At 46.3% G+C, this 21,358-nt stretch overlaps 1 protein-coding gene across 2 annotated transcripts; it reads right to left on the bottom strand.

Moving 5' to 3' along the window:
• Positions 1 to 243: 243 nt before the first annotated feature.
• LOC142084223 (broad substrate specificity ATP-binding cassette transporter ABCG2-like) lies at positions 244 to 19,524 on the bottom strand. Of its 2 annotated transcripts, XM_075154546.1 has the most exons (16): positions 19,309 to 19,524; positions 16,631 to 16,914; positions 15,993 to 16,052; positions 14,602 to 14,716; positions 12,147 to 12,299; positions 11,221 to 11,378; positions 9,984 to 10,135; positions 8,636 to 8,752; positions 7,522 to 7,787; positions 6,879 to 6,961; positions 6,408 to 6,497; positions 4,965 to 5,089; positions 4,445 to 4,599; positions 2,925 to 3,014; positions 1,582 to 1,694; positions 244 to 664 (listed from the first exon to the last, which is right to left on the bottom strand). In XM_075154546.1, exons 2-16 carry the CDS (start codon positions 16,912 to 16,914, stop codon positions 517 to 519), a joined length of 2,109 nt encoding a protein of 702 aa, XP_075010647.1. In that variant the 5' UTR covers positions 19,309 to 19,524; the 3' UTR covers positions 244 to 516. The 2 variants fall into 2 exon arrangements, with proteins under 2 accessions (XP_075010647.1, XP_075010648.1); XM_075154547.1 differs by lacking the exon at positions 19,309 to 19,524 and having other exon boundaries at positions 16,631 to 17,089.
• Positions 19,525 to 21,358: the final 1,834 nt, after the last annotated feature.

The raw sequence follows: 21,358 nt of genomic DNA, 5'->3' as shown, positions 1-21,358 counted from the left end.
TAACTGTTGCTTGTTGGCAAGTAGCACTCATTCCCTGTACGGACTTCAAACTCATATGCATCTTCAATACGCTGTGAATGGTCTCTGACTCTCCTCAGATGGAACGGGCACTAACAAGGGGCAACATATCAATGCATAAATGCCATCATCACCTTATACCATTTGTGATGGAGAAGCTCACATGTTCAAAGGAAAATGTTTCGCTTTGAACATTTCCTGTATAAGTTGGCCACAGAAGAATAATGCTTTACAATATATAGTTTGATATGTACCTAAGGAATTACAAGATTATATTCTCTTACAAAAAAATCACTTATGCAATATACATTAACGCATTTCTTCTTAAAAACCAAAATCGTACAATCATGTGGGTATCATGCTCCAGAAACAAGGGGACAGGGTTCCCATCTGAAGTCCAGTAAAGTCAGCTGAAATCTTTTGGCAAACTCCAGTAGGCTCTAACAAGCTTTGCAGTTTTAAGACCGGAGAAGCTGTAGAGCAAGGCAACGCAGGAGTCTATGTGAACTTTCTCATAAACCGGAGTTTTGCATAGGCAATGATAAGGAAGATAACAGTCATGCAGAAGAGAGCCACTATGTTTTCCCACATAGCCCAGTTGGTAGGGGCGATTCCTTGGCTGCACAGGTATGCTTCACCAGAACACCTGTAGAAAGCATGGGGCAGAAGTTGGTATTACTATGTGGTGCAAGCCTTCAGGTAGTTACTGTTAGTCCTGTTCCAAAAGATTCTTCTACCCTCAACTCTGCCAAACACGTGACAGAAATAGAGTAACTTCATAACCTATCACTAAAAAAAGCTTAAGGGACAAATCTAGATCTCTGGTTCTCATCACTTTTCAGTAGTATCCTAACTGTTGTTTATAAATAGCTGGCAATTTAGGAGTAAACCTCAGAAACCGTGGTAAGTACAAAAACATTAGTTTCACACAGCAATCATTGGAGATCCATAGCAGGGGTTTGGGGTCCAAAAGCTGTGGAAACAGTGCTCTAGCACTGTTCCCTGCAATAACCTCTGTTTGCCAGCCCTGTAGCATGTGTCATGAAATACTTGCATTGCTACAACTTAACCTGTCAATAGTCAGGAGTATTTCAAATGGGGCAGTAGCACTGGGAGATAGATACCTTGGCTCCCTGCTGCATCTGCAGGGAGGTTAATATTTACAAACAAGCTCTGAGGGGCAGGCATGTTTCTGATCACAGGTCTACTGCTTCCCAACAACTTTGTAGCTGTCCACACATTGCATTTCCATTGCTAATTGACTGTGGGTTTGTTTAAGAGAACTGATAAGCCAGGGCTAGGTTATCAAAAACAAAATTTAATTTAGCTCATCTGCCTATTTTTAGGAATAAAGGGAATTTTTAGGAATTCATCCCTACTTCACTCTTGGGTAATTGTGAAGTTTTACTATATATTCCTAAAATACATTATTTTGGGACATATTATTGCGACCGGCCTGTGAGTGGTTATTCTGTGAATAATATAAAAATTTGGAACAGTCAGACTTCTCTTTAAGCAAGCCATCACAATTCAGGCCCAAGAACCACCATGAGTTAGACTTACATTTCTCCTGATGTATCGGGCGGACAACTGTCTGCATCTCCCACCGATACTGTAACATTTGGATTCTTCTCACCACAGAAGTAGAGATCTCTGAACTCATTCACTTGAAGAGCCTAGGGAAAGAGGTAGGCAGATTTTTATAGAGTTAGTGATTTGGAGTGCTAAAACTGAAACACCTCAAAGGAACGTGATTATTAGAAGATCACCATTCTTGGAATCGTATGTTTATGTTCCTTTTTATTTTGAAGCTCTTAATCACTGCCTTTCTGAGGAACTGCTCCAAGTTCTACATGCAGGATGGTTTGGTGTCTGAGTCTTTGGCTTCAAAGTTACATTTCAGTGATTAAGCCATGGGTTTCTGTCTTGCCAGCTACAAGTCCCTGTTCATCCACTTTTATCTGGGTCAATCTACTGACCCAGAAAACCATGTGGCTGCATGCAGACACCCCAGCACCAGCACACTGAAGCAGATGGCACAGTCAGCCAAGGCAAGAGGGGAAGGGTTCCCTTGCACTGGCATCTTGGGCTAACCGCAGTCTCAGGGGACACTTCCACGTTCAGTGATACCCAAACAGGGGAGGTCTCACACATCTGCCCCCCCTCCCTGATCCTACCTTTCTCTTCCACTGCCTGTCAACGTGGTTGTGCCCACACCACCCTGCAGCAGCTCCGGCATTCATTTCACGCATTTTAACTCAAAAGTAGGAAACTATTGCTCCCAAATAGGCTTGGCCAGGATGAAGACAGGAGATGGAAGCACAACTCCCACCTGTGACCAGTGAGTGACCTGCTGTCTACTGTGTTGCCTTACTGTTACTGTGTTTCAAGCAGCTGCACCCCTAACTTTCTGGTACCCCAGCTCCTTATTATTCAGAAATAGCAGTAAGTCCTATTTCACTTCAGAGGAAGCCACACTGAAGACTGGGACACTCAGGCATTACGGTAAATCCTTTAACCAGTTGGACAGTCATTAACCTCTGACTGGCCACCCAAACAGCAATCTCTGGAGAGGCCATACAATATTTTACTTTATTCTAAACCATAGGGATCAACTATTCAGGCGAGGAATTAGTGCCTCACTGGACAGCTCACTCTGCTGCTGTCCAAGCAGCACTAATTTTGTGGCACAAAGGATTTTTTTGGTCTCTGAGACTTCCACCTCTCACACAGAGATTAACTTTTGCTTTGTTTTTGGGGTTGGCTGGTTTGTTCTTCTTTTACCATGTTCATGCAAAGAAACCAAATCTGACTGTTAAGAGACCTTCATTTATACTCAAAACCTCTCCAGGAAGCAGCAGTGTAGCTACATTACTCACAGGAGACCGATGCTACTTTCTACTCACAGTGAGGCCATATCGGGGGATGCTCAGGTACTTGAGCCAGTTCAGCCAGCCCATTACAGAAGGGAGGTTTACTAAGAGGCCTGAAAAGATCTGAAATAGAACAGAAAAGACTAATGAGTCACAACCTCTGTTTACTGGAAACAATGCCATTCCTGCACAGATATTGCCGTTGCCCAGCAGAGGTGCACTGGCATAGATGGACCTCCTACTGCTGTTATGCCTCTGCCTACAGGCATGAGGTTCAAACCTTGCAGCAGTCCCAGCCAGCTGGCCCAACAGCACACCCAAGTACTCCAGCAGAACTGCTTGCAAAGGGGTCAGAAAGGTTTTCTACATCCACATGTGAGCTAGAAGCATGCATGCTAACAACTCCTTACTCTGGAGGACTGTGTCCTATGGTAGAGCTAGCCAGAGGCTAAAGAAGGATGGATGACTGGGACTGAGGAAGTGGAGAAACAAGAAGGAAACCTTGGGGAGGCTTAAGGGCTGTTACTGTTTCAGCTTTCTCCTCTGACCTACATCTTTTATCTGTGCTCTCTCCTGCCTGGAACAAGGTTTGCTCTTTTACTTCTTAGCACAATTGGACTTCATAGCAAAACATGACGCTTCAGGCTGTGCATCATCACAAGTGTTTTTGTGCTTACCCTGCTGTCTTTCAGGATGTGCATGTGCCATTCCTTATATACTTAACTCAATATACATCAGCTGCCCTTCACTACGCATGCACACTTCTCACCCACAGCAAGCATTTGAAGCAATACACTATCACTTAGCTTATTGCAAAAGCAGGTTAAGTTGCAAATCGAAGAATGAGGGATGCGCTGTTGGCTCAGACCATGCACGCAGACAGCTTCCAGGAATCACCTGACAGAAGGTACTTTTTACTCTAAGGTCACTTGATAGGCCTCACAGTCGAGAAGTTTCATCACTAACATTATCTCTTTGAAAAAGAATTCACATCCCTCATCTATGAGTTGTTAAAATTCCTTTCTCTCCCCTTGCTCTCTTCCTTAGAAGTCCCTGAAGAAGAGTATTGAAGTAATTTCTGGAACCCAAGGGCAATATTGAATTAAAATAAAGAGAGGGTATACTCCTGCTAATCCCACTGGGCAACAAAAATGAATGCAATAAAATCAATCGATCTAAAGTTTTTTTCAAGACTTTTTCCTTTTAAATGATCTTGTTGATCACTTAGATTTCTAATACTGGAAATGCAAGATTTCTTTTTAAATCAATTTTGGTAAGGACAATTTAAAAAAAGAAAAAACAACACTTTTTTGGGGCACACTGTTTGCAAAGCTCTGGTGACATCACACCTACTGAATTGCACCTGAGCAATGATTTGACCTTTAGATTACAAGTTGGCAGAAGTACATCTTTGACTATAGTGACAATAAAATCACAGGCATGTGACTGTGTATTCTCAGCCGGCTTAGGGCTGGCTCAACCCAGTCCTCTCAGCCTGTCTCAGCTGCTTCTTCACCTCCACCAAAAGAGCATACACACCCTTATATACTTACAAGCATCAGGACAAAACAAATAGTGATGAGAAGATTGGCCACAGCCACCACATCCATCCCAGCACTGATAGCCAGAGACATAGCTGTGGCAGTGTAGGACACCAGTACCAGGGTCAGCATGAAGAAGAAGAACCGGTCTGCAACAGATTGGTATCCTGTCAAAAAACAGAAAGGAAAGAGACCAGTAAACAACCACATTATGAATCCCAGAGCAGTACCCTTGGAATCCTACACAAGACAGGGAAAGCAGGAAGAAAGAACAAATTTGGAGTTGGCAGGAACTATGCATGCTCCAAAGGCCCAAGAAGCATTACTGAAAGATGTGGTCAAGCAGGACCCTGTCTTAGATTTCTGGTGTCTCTGCCCCTGCCCCAGAGTCCTCCGAAGTTATGATGCCAAGCACTTAAATCAGTTGAAGGTTCAACTAGTTTCATGTTAAAGATATAGGAATTAAACTGGCTAAGTCAGAAATCAAATGTGTTGGAAGATGACAGGTTCAACGAAAGCATCAATTCTTTACCAATCATCCAGTAACTGATGCATGAGAATATGATGGCTGGAGCAGTTCTCATGGGCAGCAGATCTCCTATCATCAAGGCCAGGAAGTAGGCAGACACACGGTAATATCCGCTGGTGTACTGATGGCTGCGAGGACAGGAAGGAGGGGAGTTGCACAGGTGTAGAGGGTGTCTAGGAAGCAGGCTCAGCATGTGCGCCTGGTTTACCCTGGTTCAGTTTCTGTTCTCTCTACCACTGACTCCTTGTTGCTTATTTTCTCTGTGCTATCCCTTCCCACCCTGTAAAGTAAGAGCTGATCTATCTCACAGGCCCTGCCGTCACACCGAGAGCCCTCCGAGGAAAGTGAATGAAAGGATATGTGACTGCTAAGTAACATATTGGAAAAAAGCTCCTAAATCTCTTTTCAAAGAGAATGATCCTTAACACAAGAGCATGGGAAAGTATTAGACTGCTATTAACTGGAGGAACACTCATACAGCTGCTTCCAGAGGAGAAGGAATGATACCCAACAATGGGAAAACACCTTTAAGACATCAACTTACCTCCAGTTCACACGGCAATTAAATGTCATTATGATTGTTTTGCTGCTTAATGGAGCTCATGAAAAGATGCTTTAGTTGGTGAGGTGCCAAAATCCCCACTGACAGAGCTGGTAAGCTAAGCTGGTAAGCAGGGCAGACTGGCAAGAAATGCCAGTGTGGGAGAGATTCATTCCTGAGCAGCTGTTAGGGGTAATATTAAGCTGCTCTGAGCAACCTGTGGGTGGACATGTGCATTCCAGGCACAAATCTCCAATTTCTTCTTTACTGCATAGGATCTGTCTCTTGCCCTTTCATCCCATGAGCTGGAGGCTATTCCAAACTGTATTTTCCACGTATATGTATATATCCATGTGTGTGTATAATATATACATGCATTTACATACATATACACCCATACAAACACATATGCGCATATATATATATAGACAGAGAGATGGACTTGATTATTAGGGAGCTCTTGTAAGCCAGCCAGCAGCCCTCTTCATGTGAGCATCCCTTGTGAAGCTTTTCCAAGAACTCTCTCTTCATCTTTGCACAGTCTTACCACTTCAGGATCAATGCAAGACAGCATTTCAACCCTGTCAGCAAGAGGGCAGGCAGGGTTCACAGTCTGCAGGATTCACATACAGACTTCAAAAACAGCTGTTAGCAAAAGTGGGTAGGAAAAGCACTTCTCAAACTGTGACACAGCAAGCAAGTAAAAGCATTTTATTTCTCCCGTCCTTCCCCTACCTCTTAGCATTTCAGCTTCCTGCTCTACAGACCAATTTTGCATTACTATTACAATCTGATGTTGCAAGGGAGCAATCAAGTCTTTGGTGGAAATAATTTTGTTTAGCCTGTAAGATACTCCCTCCACCTCACTCCAGGGTATAAGACAGTTTAAGTGCCTCACTACTTACACAAATAGTTTCTTGTCTCTGATAAACAGCTCAATTGCAGAGACACTGGAAAAACACTGGTTTGTGGTGACAAAAAACAAGGATCCAACCCTAAAAGGCAAAACAGAACAGTCAAAAAGTGAGGAAACAACCTAGATCAACACTGGCAGCCTCAGACATCATCATACCATCAAGTCAGTGATTTTTGACTCTGTCCTCAGAATGGAGATATTTAATTGTGCTACTGTAGATCTTAGCTGTAAAACCAGGCTTATTCCTTTATCTTCCCTTTCACATCTCCTTTGTACATACATGCGAGCCTGACAGAACTGCAGTCCTTTTAGGACCTCCTGCAACACCATGCTGCAGTGCTTTGAGGCTTGTGAACCCAACCCTCCTTTGTGGTCCAACTGGATCCCAAGGCCTTCCCTGTGGCTGAAACATGTCTGCTACAGATAGAAAAATGAGCAAAGCTGTGGCCTTCCAACTTACCGATTCTGAATGCCACTTCGATCCAATTTTACACCAAAAAAGATAGCACCCACAACCAAGGCTAGAATTATGGTCACTGCAATCTAGAAGTGGAAAGAAGAAAGGGACAAGGGAGTCCTTCAGATAAGTAAAGAGGGACAAACTTATTATTAAGGCATACGCAGGGTTTAAGATTCACACCTGCCTAAAACTTTGCTATTGTGAGTCAATGTATACCTATGACACACACAATTAACAGCCTTATGGCAAATTTTCCAAGTTTATCCTCTTCATTTTTCTCCTCTCTCTGATCTTCTTTGGCTGGGAAAGGTTAGTAGAAGCACACTCAAAGAATAACCCAACTTAAAATTTCAAGTGAGGCACAAAGTTAACATCACCCTAGAAGCTCCCCAGTGAACCAGAGGGAGCATGGGGAGCATTCCCCCCCACTCCCCAGTCTTCAGTGCAGTAGTCCTTGTGCTAAAATGGAGATTTTTTTCAAAGGCAACAAAGGTAGCTGGGCATCTCACTCCACTTAAATGGCAGTGGCACAGGACTTCCCTGTTTCCCTAGCTGCCTTTGAAAACAAAAGTCTGCCCTACAAACTGCAGATTGCAGGACTGAGCGCAGAGGAATTCTGATACTTTTAGCAATTGTTACCTACTTGTGCAACGGAGGCCTGTGGGTTCCTCATGAGGTTTTTCAGGGAACGCTTGGACACCCAGTACAGCTGGGTGAGGAATCCATTTGCATAGGTAATCTCATGCCCCTGCTTGGATACTCTCTGCTTGCTTCCCTGTCCAAGCTCCACTTTCCCCAGTGCTTCCTTTGTGCTCTGATACAGGCTGGAGTTGAGATATTTCTGGTGCAGCACATCTACCACACTGCTGTCCACGTTGTCTTCTGCCACTCCATTTTCGCTGCTCACCTCTGAATTGGAAAGATATGGCTTGTGATTCCCCATGAACCCTACCTTCAGACATGGCCCATCCACATGCTCAGCCACTTTGGAGGCTGAATAAAAAAAAGCAGGAATGCCCAGGGAATTTGAATTGTTCAAGCTTTAGCTCTGAGCTTAAGAGGCTAACTTGAGTGAGAGGGTTTCCCTACAGTTTTAATCGAACCTAGGTAATCTGCCTGTTCTTTGTGGCACAAAAATGGCCCTATTCTTAGAATGAGGCACCAGAAAACTTTTTTTTTCCCACTGAATTTTGGGGAAATCAATGTTTGCTCTGATCCATTTCCCCATCCCCAAAAAGCACCATTATGAAAACTCTTCCCTTCTAATCCTTCAGTCATGGATATGCTACAGCATCCCCAAACAAATATTTCCCAACATTTCACTCACTATATTGTTAGAGAGTTTGTTCTCTAATCTAGTTCCAATCTTTCTCACTGCCCTGTAAATCCATTACTCCTTAGCCTATCTACCCTGTCTTCTCTGCAGCAGCCTCTCATGTGACTGAAGACTTCTGTCTTCTCTCAGCTGTCTCTTGAGACTAAGCAATTCTAGTTTTTCAGTCTTCCCTCATAGGTTTGTTAATTACTGATATTTATCACTGCTCTCCTATATTACCAAAGGAAGAAAAAAATCCCTTTTAAAAGTTTTCTGAGCTCTTTAAAGAAGCCCAAAGCAAAGTATATCTATTAGTAGGAAAAATAAAAAGATAGTGAAGTGCCCTTAGACTGGAGGAAACCCAGAGAATAAAAGCTTGCCATCACCACATACAACTTCCCTTCTACACCAGCCAACAGTGGATTTCTCCTGCACAAGTTACCTTCTCCTGTGTCCACAGGTCTGTGACCTTCTTTGCTTGCTGCCACAGCTGTTGAATCAGCATTTATGATATCAAGGAAGAAGTCAGCTGGATTGTTGAAGGGTTCACATTCATATCCTTAAAAAAAAAACCAAAAAACACACATGCAACATGTTTGTATTGCACAGAGCACAGCTTGGAAGGTCAGGTCTGATACTATATCACTCTTCCACAACCCTGTTACAAGAAAACTTCACTGCTTTCCATGAGCATTAGTTTACAGCACTAGAATGGACAGGATTTAGGAGATGGTGAATCTGAGGTATTTATACAGAGCTTCAAAGTTATTCTCCACTGATTTCAGGTGAGAACAAATCTATAACTTTCTTCTACACAGCTCAGCATGGACAACTCTTGCCTCCTTCCCAGTGCTGTTCAACCACATCCCACTCTGAAGGACACAGTTCCTCAGCAAAGGTTGCTGGATATCTGCTCTACAGCATCAGATGCTTGCTCTAGAAACTCAACTCTTGCTTGTGTTTTCTTGGTCACAAGGAAGAGGAAGGGCTGTCCAAGAGCAGCTTCTTATAATATGGTTCTAGCTATGGGATGAGAAGGAAAGGAAAAAAAAAGAAAAAAAAAAAAAAAGGTTGCTTATTGTATAGCATTCCTGGGAGAAAGGAAGTGAGGTGGGATACTAAGAGGAGGAATACAAGTAGTGACATTGGTTAAAACATCTCCCTTAAAGCCAGGGAAAGCTTACAATCCAATGTGTCCATGGCTGCATCTAGACTAGATTGGAAATTCTCTCCACATCTCTGTCCTTTATAGTCAGAAACCCTTACCCTGCTTACCTGGAGACGGGGCAGCCACCCAACAGTGCAATTATTAACCCATCTTAAGACACACCATGATTTTGTTCTCTCAGTCGCCCACCTGCATTCAGACTAGAGCAGATTCTTGGATCAGCCCCTACAGATTGCTGCCAATCTGCAGGCTGTGGTAGATCTGCAGATCTGCAATCTGTAGGCCTGGCAGAACTACAAGCATCATCTTGTCTGTTGTGCATCATGCTTCTAAATGCCCAAGCGATTCTGGGTTTTTGTCCTGATGCAAGGCAAAACAAAGGCAGGAGAGAGCCATGCTCTGTGTTGTCTGGAAAATTTCATTTTTATCATTTTGATTTTTTCCTATTCTAACATAACACTGTTCAGACTGTGTGTACAGCCTCTACTATCCTAGTGATAAAACTGGGATATGTCCGAAACCAGGACACAGCGCAGGACTGTTATCCAGTGCTAGGGTAAGAATCTACCCACAGATTAAACTCATTAGCCAGTTGCCTTTGCTCTTGGCACAGAAGACTTACCAATAGAACTAAAGTACTCCAGGGCCTGCTTCGCAGGACCGTGGTACAGCACCTTTCCCAAAGCTAGTAATGTCAGACTGTCAAACAGCTTGAATATGGAATAGCGGGGCTGATGGATGGAAAATATGATGGTTCGCCCTCTTCTTGAGAGCCTGAAATAGAAACAAAACATCTCTCAAATACACTACACTTTGCATTTCAGAAAGGTCACGTTAACCCAAGCAAAAAATAAGTATCCAAATCCAAGACAAACACTTGTCAACTTCTCGACCCAGAAAAGCTGTAGTTCCCCCTTCTCTGTCACTGTGTCGGATGCTGCCTGCAAGACCTTCACGACAGCACCCATCATTACAAGAGACCGTCATTGCAGTCCAGGTAGATAAAGTACGATGTTGTCTGTAGCTAGCAAAGGCTGAGGCCACAGCTGTGTATAAACCCTCCGTACATGTTTTCTACACCAGGCTTCGACCTAACTGGAACGGTCCAATGCACTCAATGGCAGTACCAGGCTTTACATAGCAGGCTGTGGAAGTCTGGCCAGCTGAGATTTCTCTTAGCTCTTCTGCTGAAGATTTACTCTCTAGAAAAGTCAAAACTAGTTTTTCTTCAGGTTTGTCAGATGCTCTTTCAAGTGCTTTAGCACTGATGCCCAACAAGTATTCTTGCCGATCAAAGACCTCTATCCACAAACAGTAGAGCAAAACCAGACAACATGCTGGTTTTGTCCTCGCAGGCAAAACCAGACAACATGCTACAAAGTCAGGAGGAACGTTAGGAACTCGTTCTCATTAAATAAGCCTTGTTTGGTCCTCTTTGTACCAGAAGACAGTTCATCTCCAAAACATAGGGGGCACTGAGGGTAAATCTGCAGGTGAAGTCTGATCTGAGTTCAAAGCTGTTGCCAGAGTGGAGGAAGAGACTTTGTAATAGACTCAGCTGGAAGGCCAAGAAATTATGATTACAAGGCCTGACCTCCCAGTCCACCCCTCTCTGTGGCAAAGGGAAGCTGTCCAAGCTACTTCTGCTTTTTGGGCTCCAATCCAATGCTTGCTGTGGAAGGATTCCCATCAACTTCAAAAGGCTTTGGATAAGACCCAAATAAAGAGTTTACTATCACTTCTGAGTTTTTTTTTTAAAAAAAAAAAGCACTGTAGCTACTCAGTCATAACAGCATTCCTTTTTTTACTAATGAGCTGACAACAAAATTGCAGCAGAGCCCTGAAGAACTGACTCTTACTTCTTCAAGAGGAAGAGGACTGCATTGGCTGTGCTGGCATCAAGGCCAGTTGTTGGCTCATCCAGAAAAAGGACTGGTGGCTCTGTGATGAGCTCCATCCCAATGTTGGTTCTCTTCCGTTCCCCTCCAGACACTCCCCGGATCAATTCGGTTCCTACCTACAAGCAGAAGAAATCAAGTATTTGCAACAAGACCTGGTCAGTGCATACTCTGGAGTTCAGGGCTCTCCACACCCAGCAGCCCTTTTCATTTTCAGAGTCCCATCAGTGAACTCTAAAGCCAGTAGCAGATGATGGGTCTGACTCAGTGTGAGGGACTGTGTAGCAGTAAGCAGAGCCTGATTTTCAGAGGTCCCAGGCACCTTATGACTTCAGGGAACAAGGATGACACCGACAAAGAAGAGCCAGAATGAGGCCACAGCAGTCAGAGGTGGCATTGGTGTTCAGGGATGCCTTTCGTTGGTAGCTCACCTGCTGATCAAGAGTGGGGTAAGTAAAGTAAAAGTGAAGTAAGAGTAAAAATGCTGCTGGGAGGAACAAGCTCTGCACAGAACTTCTCCATCACAGCCCAGCTTTCCATTCCTCACAGCTTTCAGCACTGTAAAAACAATTTCTCTGCCTTGTCCCACAAAGCCAGGAAGTGACTGAGCAGCTTTCCAAGGTGCTATGACTAGGCAACTTTTTCCCCTCTGAACTTACACAACATGCTGGACATGGTCCAAAATCTTCCCCTTTTAGTAGCAAATACACATACCTCTTTCCAAGCTACCTCCTGAGCTGGAGACTGATTTCTTGTGTGCAGTATGATTTAGTCAGGTTCCTGCTTAGCTTAGTCTAGCTGCGCTATGTACACCATACTGCGCAGAGTCAAGTCGTTCAGTTTCCAGAAGTAGTATGACTTCTGAAAAAGGTATTCTCACTGCTCACCTTAGCATCAGCCACTTTGCTTAAGCCCAGCTCGCTGATTATCTGGGCGACTCGCTCTTCCTTCTCTTTAATGCTGATGGAGCTGGGGAGTCGCAGGGCAGCAGAGAAGTGCAGGTTCTCCCTCACCGTCATTGTGCCCATTACAACATCATCCTGAAAGCAGTACAAATGGACAGTTGGAAAGCCTCCTTCTCAGCTACCTGACTGGGCACCAGAGTCCCTGGAGTGGCAGTTACTGGATAAGCTGTTTGTGGACCACAGCGGAAACTGCTTCAAAACTTACATGACATGAAATTCAAGGTCACTCAGTAGCAGTCCATGGGAGAATGCAGCTCTGCAGGCTCCCAGCTTACACCAAGCACCACCTCAGCCTGCTTTCAGGCTCAGGAGTTCAAGTGCAGACGGTACCATTTCGCACTGCACGTGCATTTTCCTTACCAGCCAAAGGGAGGCAGAGCAGGTAGCTGGTTTTGTAAAGAGTTAAACTTCTGCCAGTCCAGCTGAAGCCAAGGGGCATTGGTAGTGCTCGGTGTTCAAGGTAAAGACACTCAGGGAATCACCCAAGTCAGCTCTGTTCCCAGTTACAAGCCATATCTTGCTGTGGTCCAGAGCACCTGCTGAGTTCAGCTGCCAACAAGGTGCTCTCCCCAGCTCCTCGCTGGCAGCAGCTCCTCAGAGAAACAAGAGTATTGCACTAAGATGCTCCTGATTTTTTTCCATGTCTCAACTATCCGTAACTCTTGGGCACAGACCTTATTCTAAGGGCTACACCTTTAGAAAAGCTTCAACAGTCATGTGCATTTTGAGTAAGAATCAAATCTATCCAATTGACGAACATCTGGGCAGCCTACACCAACCTGTAACAACCATGAGCCAAAAAGAGCTGACATCAGATCCATCCAGAGCTCCGTGCCTCTCCATCGCCCCTGCTTTGATATTCGAGCCACTTCTGCACCCCACCATATGATGGGAGAAGCAACACTGGGCAGCTGCTGAGAAAGCACCTTTCAAATCTAGTGCCCTTTTGGAAGACACGGCCCCTAAGCTGCAGGGCAGCAGATTCTTGCCTGCTTTGGGACTCCTTCCACATCAGATGTAGTTGATCAGCAGCACAAAGGATGTGCCAGCCAGCCCTGTTTTGCGCTGGAGTTAACAGAGGAAGACTGAACGTGCTGCTGTGCTAGAAGTATGTGACAGTTAACGCAGGGTGTAGTGTTATGATAAACTGGCTTTGCTGCCAAAGCTGGTTTAGGAATTTCCTACCATCACTTCCCTCCCCACACACCCTCAGTCTCTCACCCTAGCCTCTCACTCCCCATCCTCAGATCCACCAGTACAACTGTTGGGTCACCACACTGGAAACTAAACTTTGAATTCAAGCTACCTTAATACCAAATGTAACAAACTGTGGCATAACATCCTCACTTGCAAGGCACGAGTGGAGAGACCACCAGCAGTTTTATAGGGATAACACATGACTTAGCACGTCTATATGCTCATCTGCGTAAAACTGACCCTATAAGTATATATGTATTTATGTATTTAGGCTTTAAGTGTTGTTCGTAGTCTTTGGGCCTTCTTTATTGATCTAGGGAGTACTGCATAGGGGTTGGAAGGGAAAGAGACCATTTAATGTCTCACCTACTTGCCTACCATTCTAAAGTTAAGTTTGGTTGCTTTGGACATTTGAGAGACAAATGTCTTAAACTGGGACCACTTGCAAGAAACTTCCTGGCTACTCATGAAACACTGAGGATTTGGGGATCTTTGACCCGCAGGATCAAGACTCAGCATCAGTCACATGCATTCTCCCAGAGCCCCCCAGCTGGCAGCTTTCAGAAAAGTGGCCTATTTCACATCTGCCTGCAGTCAGAAGCCTGGCTGGTTTCCAGATTTGGCTGCTCATATGGCTGCCAAGAATCCCCTTTTCCTCAGCTCCCCCAGGGCTTTGAGGGTCCAGGCCTCCACCCACTTCCGCAGATTCAGCCGGCTTTTCCTGTCTCCGGGTGGAACGAAGCTCTGTCCCAGCCAGCCAGAATCAGAGGAAGAACAGCAGGGATCTATTTACTTCCTAGAATTATTGTCTGATAGCTTGAAGGTACTTCTGCCAGCTAGAACTGCTTCTGATTTTTACAAGAGATTTGGGTGTTGTGGGTTTTTTCCTCACCTTTTTATTTTTTTTTAAACCCTTGCTAGTACTTCAGGGCAGAGCCCAAAGAACAAGCCACAGTAGCCCAGTGGTTTGGGCATCCATGTGGCTTTGGGAAGACAAACGGTTTGATCCTCTTGTCTTCCATATCCCAGAAAAATACTAAATACTGTAACATCTGAGTTATCAAATAAGACTCTGTAGGGATCATTGAAAATTACCTAACCTAGTAGTTCATGCTTTGCTCATCTTATGCGGTCTTCCCTCCCAAGGGCTCCCAGGCCTCCACTGAAGGCAGTTACTCACCTGCACAACGTATCCTGAGATGCACTTGAAATTTGGAGGTTGTGGGATGCCATCTATAAGCACGTCTCCAGACAGGCCTGCTGGGTCCTTTCTGGCAGCCAGCACATCTAGGAGACTTCAGACAAAGGGCATTAGGTTTAGCCATAAGAGCTGCTTTTCCCTGTGACTGGGTAAGTTACAGTCAGGACTGCAGTTACAGCCCGCTCACGGCATGCTGCAAACCAAAGGGCACAGGAAGGGGCTTCCTCTACTCTGGGGGCTTTAGCTCTTTGTACAGAAAGCCTGGTGTAGATACAGGTTTTCCCAGCAGAAGGTGTGCCACAGCAGTATGGCAGTATGCAGACCCTCACAATTCACAGCAGTCAACCTCCTCCAGACATAACCTCAGCCTCTGTATCAACCTCAAACGCACACAGACAAAAGCACCCTGCCGAGCAGTCTGCTCTCCAGCCAGGGGAGCACAGAAGTAACGACTTTGATCAAGGAAATTAATCCAAATGGGTATAAACAAGACTAGAGTTAAGATTAATTCTATAAAGTAATTTTGTTTTAACGTATCACTGGATTCTCCTTACTGCCAATGCCGAGGCCAGCCTGTCTGCTAGTTAAGTAAACACCGCCCTGATGAAGCGCTGCTCTTGAAAACATCCCGATTAGCAAGCAGTCTCCTTAGAGGGGGAAATCAAGGGTCACCACAAAGGCACACCTGTGTGAACAATGCCCGTATTCGCCCGTCTCTGACATTCTCAAAGGCAGAGACTGACAAAGGGCTCTCTTACCGTGGTTATACAGTAGAGAAAACAGCATCAGCACTGCCTGGAGATCGTCTGCATAGTATTTCTCTGTGCTTGCATCCAAAGAATTCAAGCACATGTGCACTCTCACCACCAGGCCACAGCCAAGTTGGGGTGAGGATCCAAAGCATCCTACAGACTGACATTATACCATATTCCTGTCAGTCGTCAGAGAGGGGTTTGGCCTAGCATCTTCAAGGAAGTCTTGCTGTAGTAACTTCACAGGGTACAACATCCCTCCTGCCCCCAAAGGAGCTTGCCCCGCTTCCCACCCCCATGACAGGTCTAGGACAGAACCTATACGTGAGCTCCAGTCACCCCAGTTCAGCCTGGTATCTTAACTCAGGCCACCACCAAAGGTGACTGCAGTAATACGGACCACCAGCTGGAGCAGATGAGCGTGATACTGCTGCAGGGCAAGAACTCCAGCAAAGCCGACAGCAGAGGACCATGAGGTCAGACTCCATCACCAGATTTCTCACAGGCACACAAAGGTCTGAGCCTGCAGATCCCTCACATCCTTCCCCAACCCTCAGAGTCCCAAATCCTCTTTGCACAGCTGACTGTCCATTTGAAGGAGCAGAAGAAAGTACTCACGAAGATTTACCGCTCCCTGTTGGCCCCAGGATAGCATTCAAGCCTGGCTTCATAATGCCACTGGAAGAAGGAAAGAGTTAATTCCAAATGGAGGACTGTTCACATGCAGCTCATAGGAGAGGTAAGGTGTGAACAAAATGCTGTTGAAAGGAAAACTTAGAGATTATTAAAAACGTCTCCTTATATCTGAAATCAATAAGCATTTTTCCTTTCTTGTCCCAGACTGCCAGTCAGAACAGAACCAGAGCTGGACATAAAAAGCAATCTACAAAAGACAGAAATTAAGTGTCTTCCTTGCTGAGCTGGGTCTTGAAAAGAATAAGCAACTGCTCTCTGCTGCTCATTTCCTCCCACCGCAGCTTGAACCATAGTTAAGGGAACCCTCAGATCTTCTGGCAGAAGAGTTCACACAAGTTTGATCCTAATTTGCTCAGATCAATAACTGAAACTGCTCCAGCTATATCCCGGCTATTTTGCCTAAAAGCAAATTAGAAAGTGCTCACATGAACTGCAGACTGGTAGAAGGGTAGTCATTTCTTTACCAGCACAGCTGGATCTGGAAGGTGACATTGGGGTCACCAATTCACAGTAGCAGATTAATTCCTATCCTCTGATATTTTATTTAAGCAAGAACTTACTAAACATTATGAAGGATCTTCTTTTCGACAGTTTTCCGTTTACATAGGAATCCACTGGACTGCTTAACGGAGTACTGGATGTTATGGAAACTCACAACAGAGCCCCGAGGGGATCGGAGTGACTCTTGTGTTGGAAGAGAACGTTGGAAATTGCCCGCTCCTTCCTCTTCTCCAACAGAAATAATGCTGTGATCAAATGTGTCTGCCATCATGTCCTTGTTACACAGGTCAAGCTCCACTGCATGGAGTTTTTTGAAGTCACTATTGTTTTGAGCAGTTCCCATCTGTTGAGACAAAGAACACAAAAACATGCAGGGAAGGAGACACGCAAGCAAAGATTTCTGCAGAAAGTGTCTTGGAAAAGCAAGTTCACACACACCACACCAATCCTTACACGTGCCAAGTTTCCAAAAGGATGGACATCCGCACTGGAAGACATCCGGTAGTCCCCAAAGGCACAGAAACCCACAGATTTAGAACAATACACATAGCCTTTAAGAACAAGACATGTATGTTCTTGAAGTGATGAATTCGAAGAACATCTAATGAGGTGAAAACGAAGCCCATCTGTGACGGTCACCATCTTGCTCAACACACTGGGGACTACAAATGCAAGCTGCTACCGCTTAAGCTAAAGAGACTCAAGCTCCCCTCCTTCAGGTATAACATGCTTACCTCCCCTCACACCCCCACAAAGCCAGCAGAGAAAACCTATTGATGAACCTGTATGAAGAACCACAAGAAGAGAAACAGTTGTGCTTACAAAAATGAAGGCCAGTCACATGCACCTTGTTTGCTGGCACAAGTTTGTTTCAGAGATACCACTGTGATTAAAATAGCAATTACACATGTTGCTTATCATGTTTCAGTCACACCGGTATCAAGATACTTCACAACTACAAATAGGAAGAGAAATTTGGATTTGTAGTGTAGGCACCATTTACCCTGAAGAACAGTAGGACTTCCCCCTCCCACAGGGAGACATCTGAGACATCCCACAGTAAGGAAAAACATGGCAAAAACTGGTACATTGAGGAAAATTAAATATGGTATCTATTTGTAATCACAAAGTTATAAAGCATTCTGGTTCAAGCAGATAAGCTGCCTCTGTAGCTCAGGACAGGAGCACCTGAAAGGGAGGACGTGAACAGCAAAGGGAAGGAACTGTTCTCCCTGTCCATGCATCGGGGCCTGTGTAGTAGGAAATATATCAATATGGGTATAACTATTAATACTGATTTACTTATTAGTCACAGCAGCAGAGCTCTTTTATCAAGGGGCTGCTTCCCTTTCTGTTGCTGTAACTGATGGAGACCAAGTTTGGGTCCCTTCACTCATTTAAAAAAAAGAGGAAGTTTAAAGTTCTTGCCTTGACGTTGCATGTGAAGAACTTGGAAACCCCGCAGTCCCCAAGTTCTGCGGCCTGTGCAAGGCCTGGGCATAACTTGTACCCTGCCTTTTAGCCAGGTGCCCTCGCAGCCGTAAACCTTCCTGTCCCCTTTCCAGGGAACTACAGCAAGGAAGAGAAGAATTACTTCATGCCCCTTCCAGAAACTGGACACAACAGGTTAGACTAATCATTTACTTCCCTTCTAGCTGCTGGCATGACGGTGTTTGTTGGAAAGCTAGAAATTTACTGTGATGTTGCGTAAAGCCAAGGCAGTCACCAGGCTAACTAGGAGAGCAAGGAGAGAGATCTGTCCACAGAGACATCCATTGCTGGTTACTTGAGTTTTGCGGGAAGGTAGATGTATCCCATCAATCACCCTTTTCCCATCATCCGCACTTCTTTCCTCCCAGGACTGGGAGGGTGATAACCAGTAGGACCAACAATATCCACCACTGCAGAAGTACTGGATTTCTCAGGGAGAGGGATGGTCATCCTTTTGAGAAACTGGAACTACAAGAGCCAGATTTAAAGAAACAGGAATTGTCCTTTCCTCTCTGCCTCTTCCTATCACTTAAAGCTCAAGAAGTTGCACTAGTTTTTTCTCCTGTATAAGTAAAATAAAAGTGGTGGGGAGAAGGAAGAGTTGTTTAGCTTGGACACATCCTGAACTCTAAGGCTGGTCACCCCTGGGAAAGCCTTGCTTATGGGAAACAAGAAAGGATATGCTGGTTACATCAGCAAAAGAAGGCTTATATGCTTGAAAGGTTGCACAACAGATCAGGAAAAAAAAAAAAGTCAGGATGACAGTGACACCAGGGGCAAAGACCTGGTTAGACTTTTGAACATTTGACTGTCTTGTATACCTCGTATCTGTTCTGGATAGGTTCTGTACTTTATTACACCGTGAACCCTTTTACATACAGGTTTTTGCAAAGCTACTGATTAGTGCTGGCAAGATAAACCACTGCTGCGGGTGTGTGCAAGGATGACAGGAGGATGAGAAAAGCTTAGCAGAAGCTACAGGTAGGACCAGGCAGCAGCAGCACCTCACAAACAGTGTCCCTCCAGCCTCCCACCCTCGCCCACGGGCCGGTTCCGCTACTAAGCCGGAGCCGCGAACCGACCCGGCCGACCACACTCCGCTTTCCTCCCCAAACCCCGGCCCGCCAGCGGGGCAGCCCCGCGCCCCGGCCGCGCCGCGCCGCGCCGCGCCAGGAGCGCTGCCCGCCGGAGGGCTCCGCCGGAGGGCTCCGCCGCATCCCGCCCTGGGCCCGCCCCGCGCCGTTACCTCCCGGCTGCCGCGGCGCTCCGGGCGGCGGCGGCGAGGGTCTCGGCGGCGGCGCTGCCCTGGCGGCGTTTTATAACGGGTCCGGACGGCGGGTTACATAAACCGGCGGCGGGGAGTGCCCGGCGCTGTCACGCAAACCCCGCCGGGACGCGGGCAGAGGCAGCGGCGGGGGTGATGGAGCCCCGCCCCGCTCCGCCAGCCAGCGCGGCGCGGCCCGGCCCGAGACTGTGCGACCCCCGGGGCGGTGCCGCCGCTGAGCCGCACCGCCCCCAGCTGTGCGGGCCGCGCTGGGGGAGCCGGTTGCCCCGGCCGGCGGCGCTCGGTCCGGGGCGGCGGCGCGGCGGAGCCCCCGTGCGCGGGGATGCCGAGGCTGCCCGCGCTGTTACCCCGCCCTCCTGGGGCGGGGAGAGGAGGAGGAGGGGGGAAAGCAACTTCGTTCTCTCGTTGGAAACCGCCGAAGGGGGGAACGGGCATCGGACATGAGATGCCCAGTAAATTGCCCGCGGCCCCTGCACACCCCTGGCACACAGGGGTGCAGCTGGGGCGTGGGAGGCAGCACCCACTCTCTCTCCCGCCCTCCCATCTTCTGGAAAGGTCATCACACCCAGGGGAGGGTTCCAGTCCGGCTGGGTCAGCTGAGGCCAGAGGCTGACCTAGGAGCCCCTCCAAGGGTGACACTGCCACACACCTTCAGAGGCAGCGTGCTCCTCAGGTGTTTCCCTGCTAGGCCCAGGGGGGTCATGGGGTTACCCGTTGCCCATCGGGCTGCCTCTCTGTGCTGCCATGTGTTCCCAGCTAGGAGAAAGTGTGAAAGCAGGAAGATCAGATTTTCTTTGGTTTGTTGTCAAGACTTCTCCTCAGTCTCCTGTTCCCAAGCATTACTTTCTCTATAAATAAGCTCACTCTCCCCAGACTCCTTGGTGTTGTGAATGAAGGAAAAGCCCACTTTTATGGTTTATAAATATGATCTATAGCAGAGCTGTCAAGTCACGATGTTAATTACCTCCAGTTTGACTACCCTCTGCAGTTCTGCACAGCATTGCTTTTTTCTAACACCACCTCTTGCTAGATCAGTGTAAGGCTCAGCTAAGCCAAAGCATACCTCTAGCTACCCAATCAATACCAATAATAAAAACTGCAAAGGTTCACCTATCCCTTTTCCGACACCTGCCTCCCTTCAGGATGTTGATGCAGTCAATGCTGTTGATGCACTAGGCAGAAGACACACATCTCATGCAGCTGCATTGCTTTACAGGGCTGACAGGAGTCCGGAGCAGGTGGGATTATGGGGGTATTGAAATAGCCTTAGACATCTATCAGGAGAGCAAGTTTTGCCATAGGTACACCCAAGGATCAGGCTTGCTGAATAAGCATGTTTTCTTCGGTCACTCTATGGGTCAGAAGCGGACTTGAGTTCATGTTTCATTTGTGATTTAACTTCCTCTTTCGAGGAAAATCTGCCTACATTGAAGACTTTTGCCCTAGTGTTTCACCAAGCACACACATCTCTGTCTCCAAGTGTATTACAACCCTAAATACTCACTAACCCTCAATATGCTGCAGTGACAATCCTCTCATCATGTGCCTGGGACAGTGAGGAAAAAAAGCCTGTGTGCTTGGGAGCAGAGGTGAGCATTTTCTGAGTCATGAACTTGCTGCTCCACATAGTGCCTGCACAGTGGTGCAGGAGAACAACTCACTGAAGGAGCACAATTAAATGTTCAGGTTAGTTTCAGTTGCTCAGCTGCTCCTCAAACAGAGGTGATGGATGCCTTCATGCTGGTAATTTTGGGAAACAGCACTGCTCCTCCCACACTTCATGGAATGAAAAAACCACTTCTCTGCCCTCTGTGCCTCAGCACATCCCGATGGCAAAGAAATAGACAGAGACCCGAGATACGGGGAGGAACCAGATCTGCCAACTACAGCATCTGGCTGGAGGCTCTGGCTTTCCTCTAGCCCATTCTTCAAGCAACAGTCTTCTGGGCTTCTTCAGGGGCCTTTTGATCCTCAGCCTGTTTCACCTCCCACTCCAGTTGGGAGTATTTTT

Source organism: Calonectris borealis, chromosome 7, assembly GCF_964195595.1.
Source record: "Calonectris borealis chromosome 7, bCalBor7.hap1.2, whole genome shotgun sequence".
NCBI classification, from domain to species: Eukaryota; Metazoa; Chordata; class Aves; order Procellariiformes; family Procellariidae; genus Calonectris; species Calonectris borealis.
This window is presented reverse-complemented; position numbering and strand designations above follow the sequence as displayed.

Excerpts from the sequence above, each read along its gene's own strand:
- LOC142084223 (XM_075154547.1), bottom strand. The coding sequence starts at position 16,941 with ATGTTTTTGTGTTCTTTGTCTCAACAGATGGGAACTGCTCAAAACAAT. Across the intron at positions 10,136-11,220 it reads GTCCTCTTCCTCTTGAAGAA|GCTCTCAAGAAGAGGGCGAA; the intron begins GTAAGAGTCAGT and ends TTTCTATTTCAG. Across the intron at positions 6,498-6,878 it reads CGAAGTGGCATTCAGAATCG|GGTTGGATCCTTGTTTTTTG; the intron begins GTAAGTTGGAAG and ends TTTGCCTTTTAG.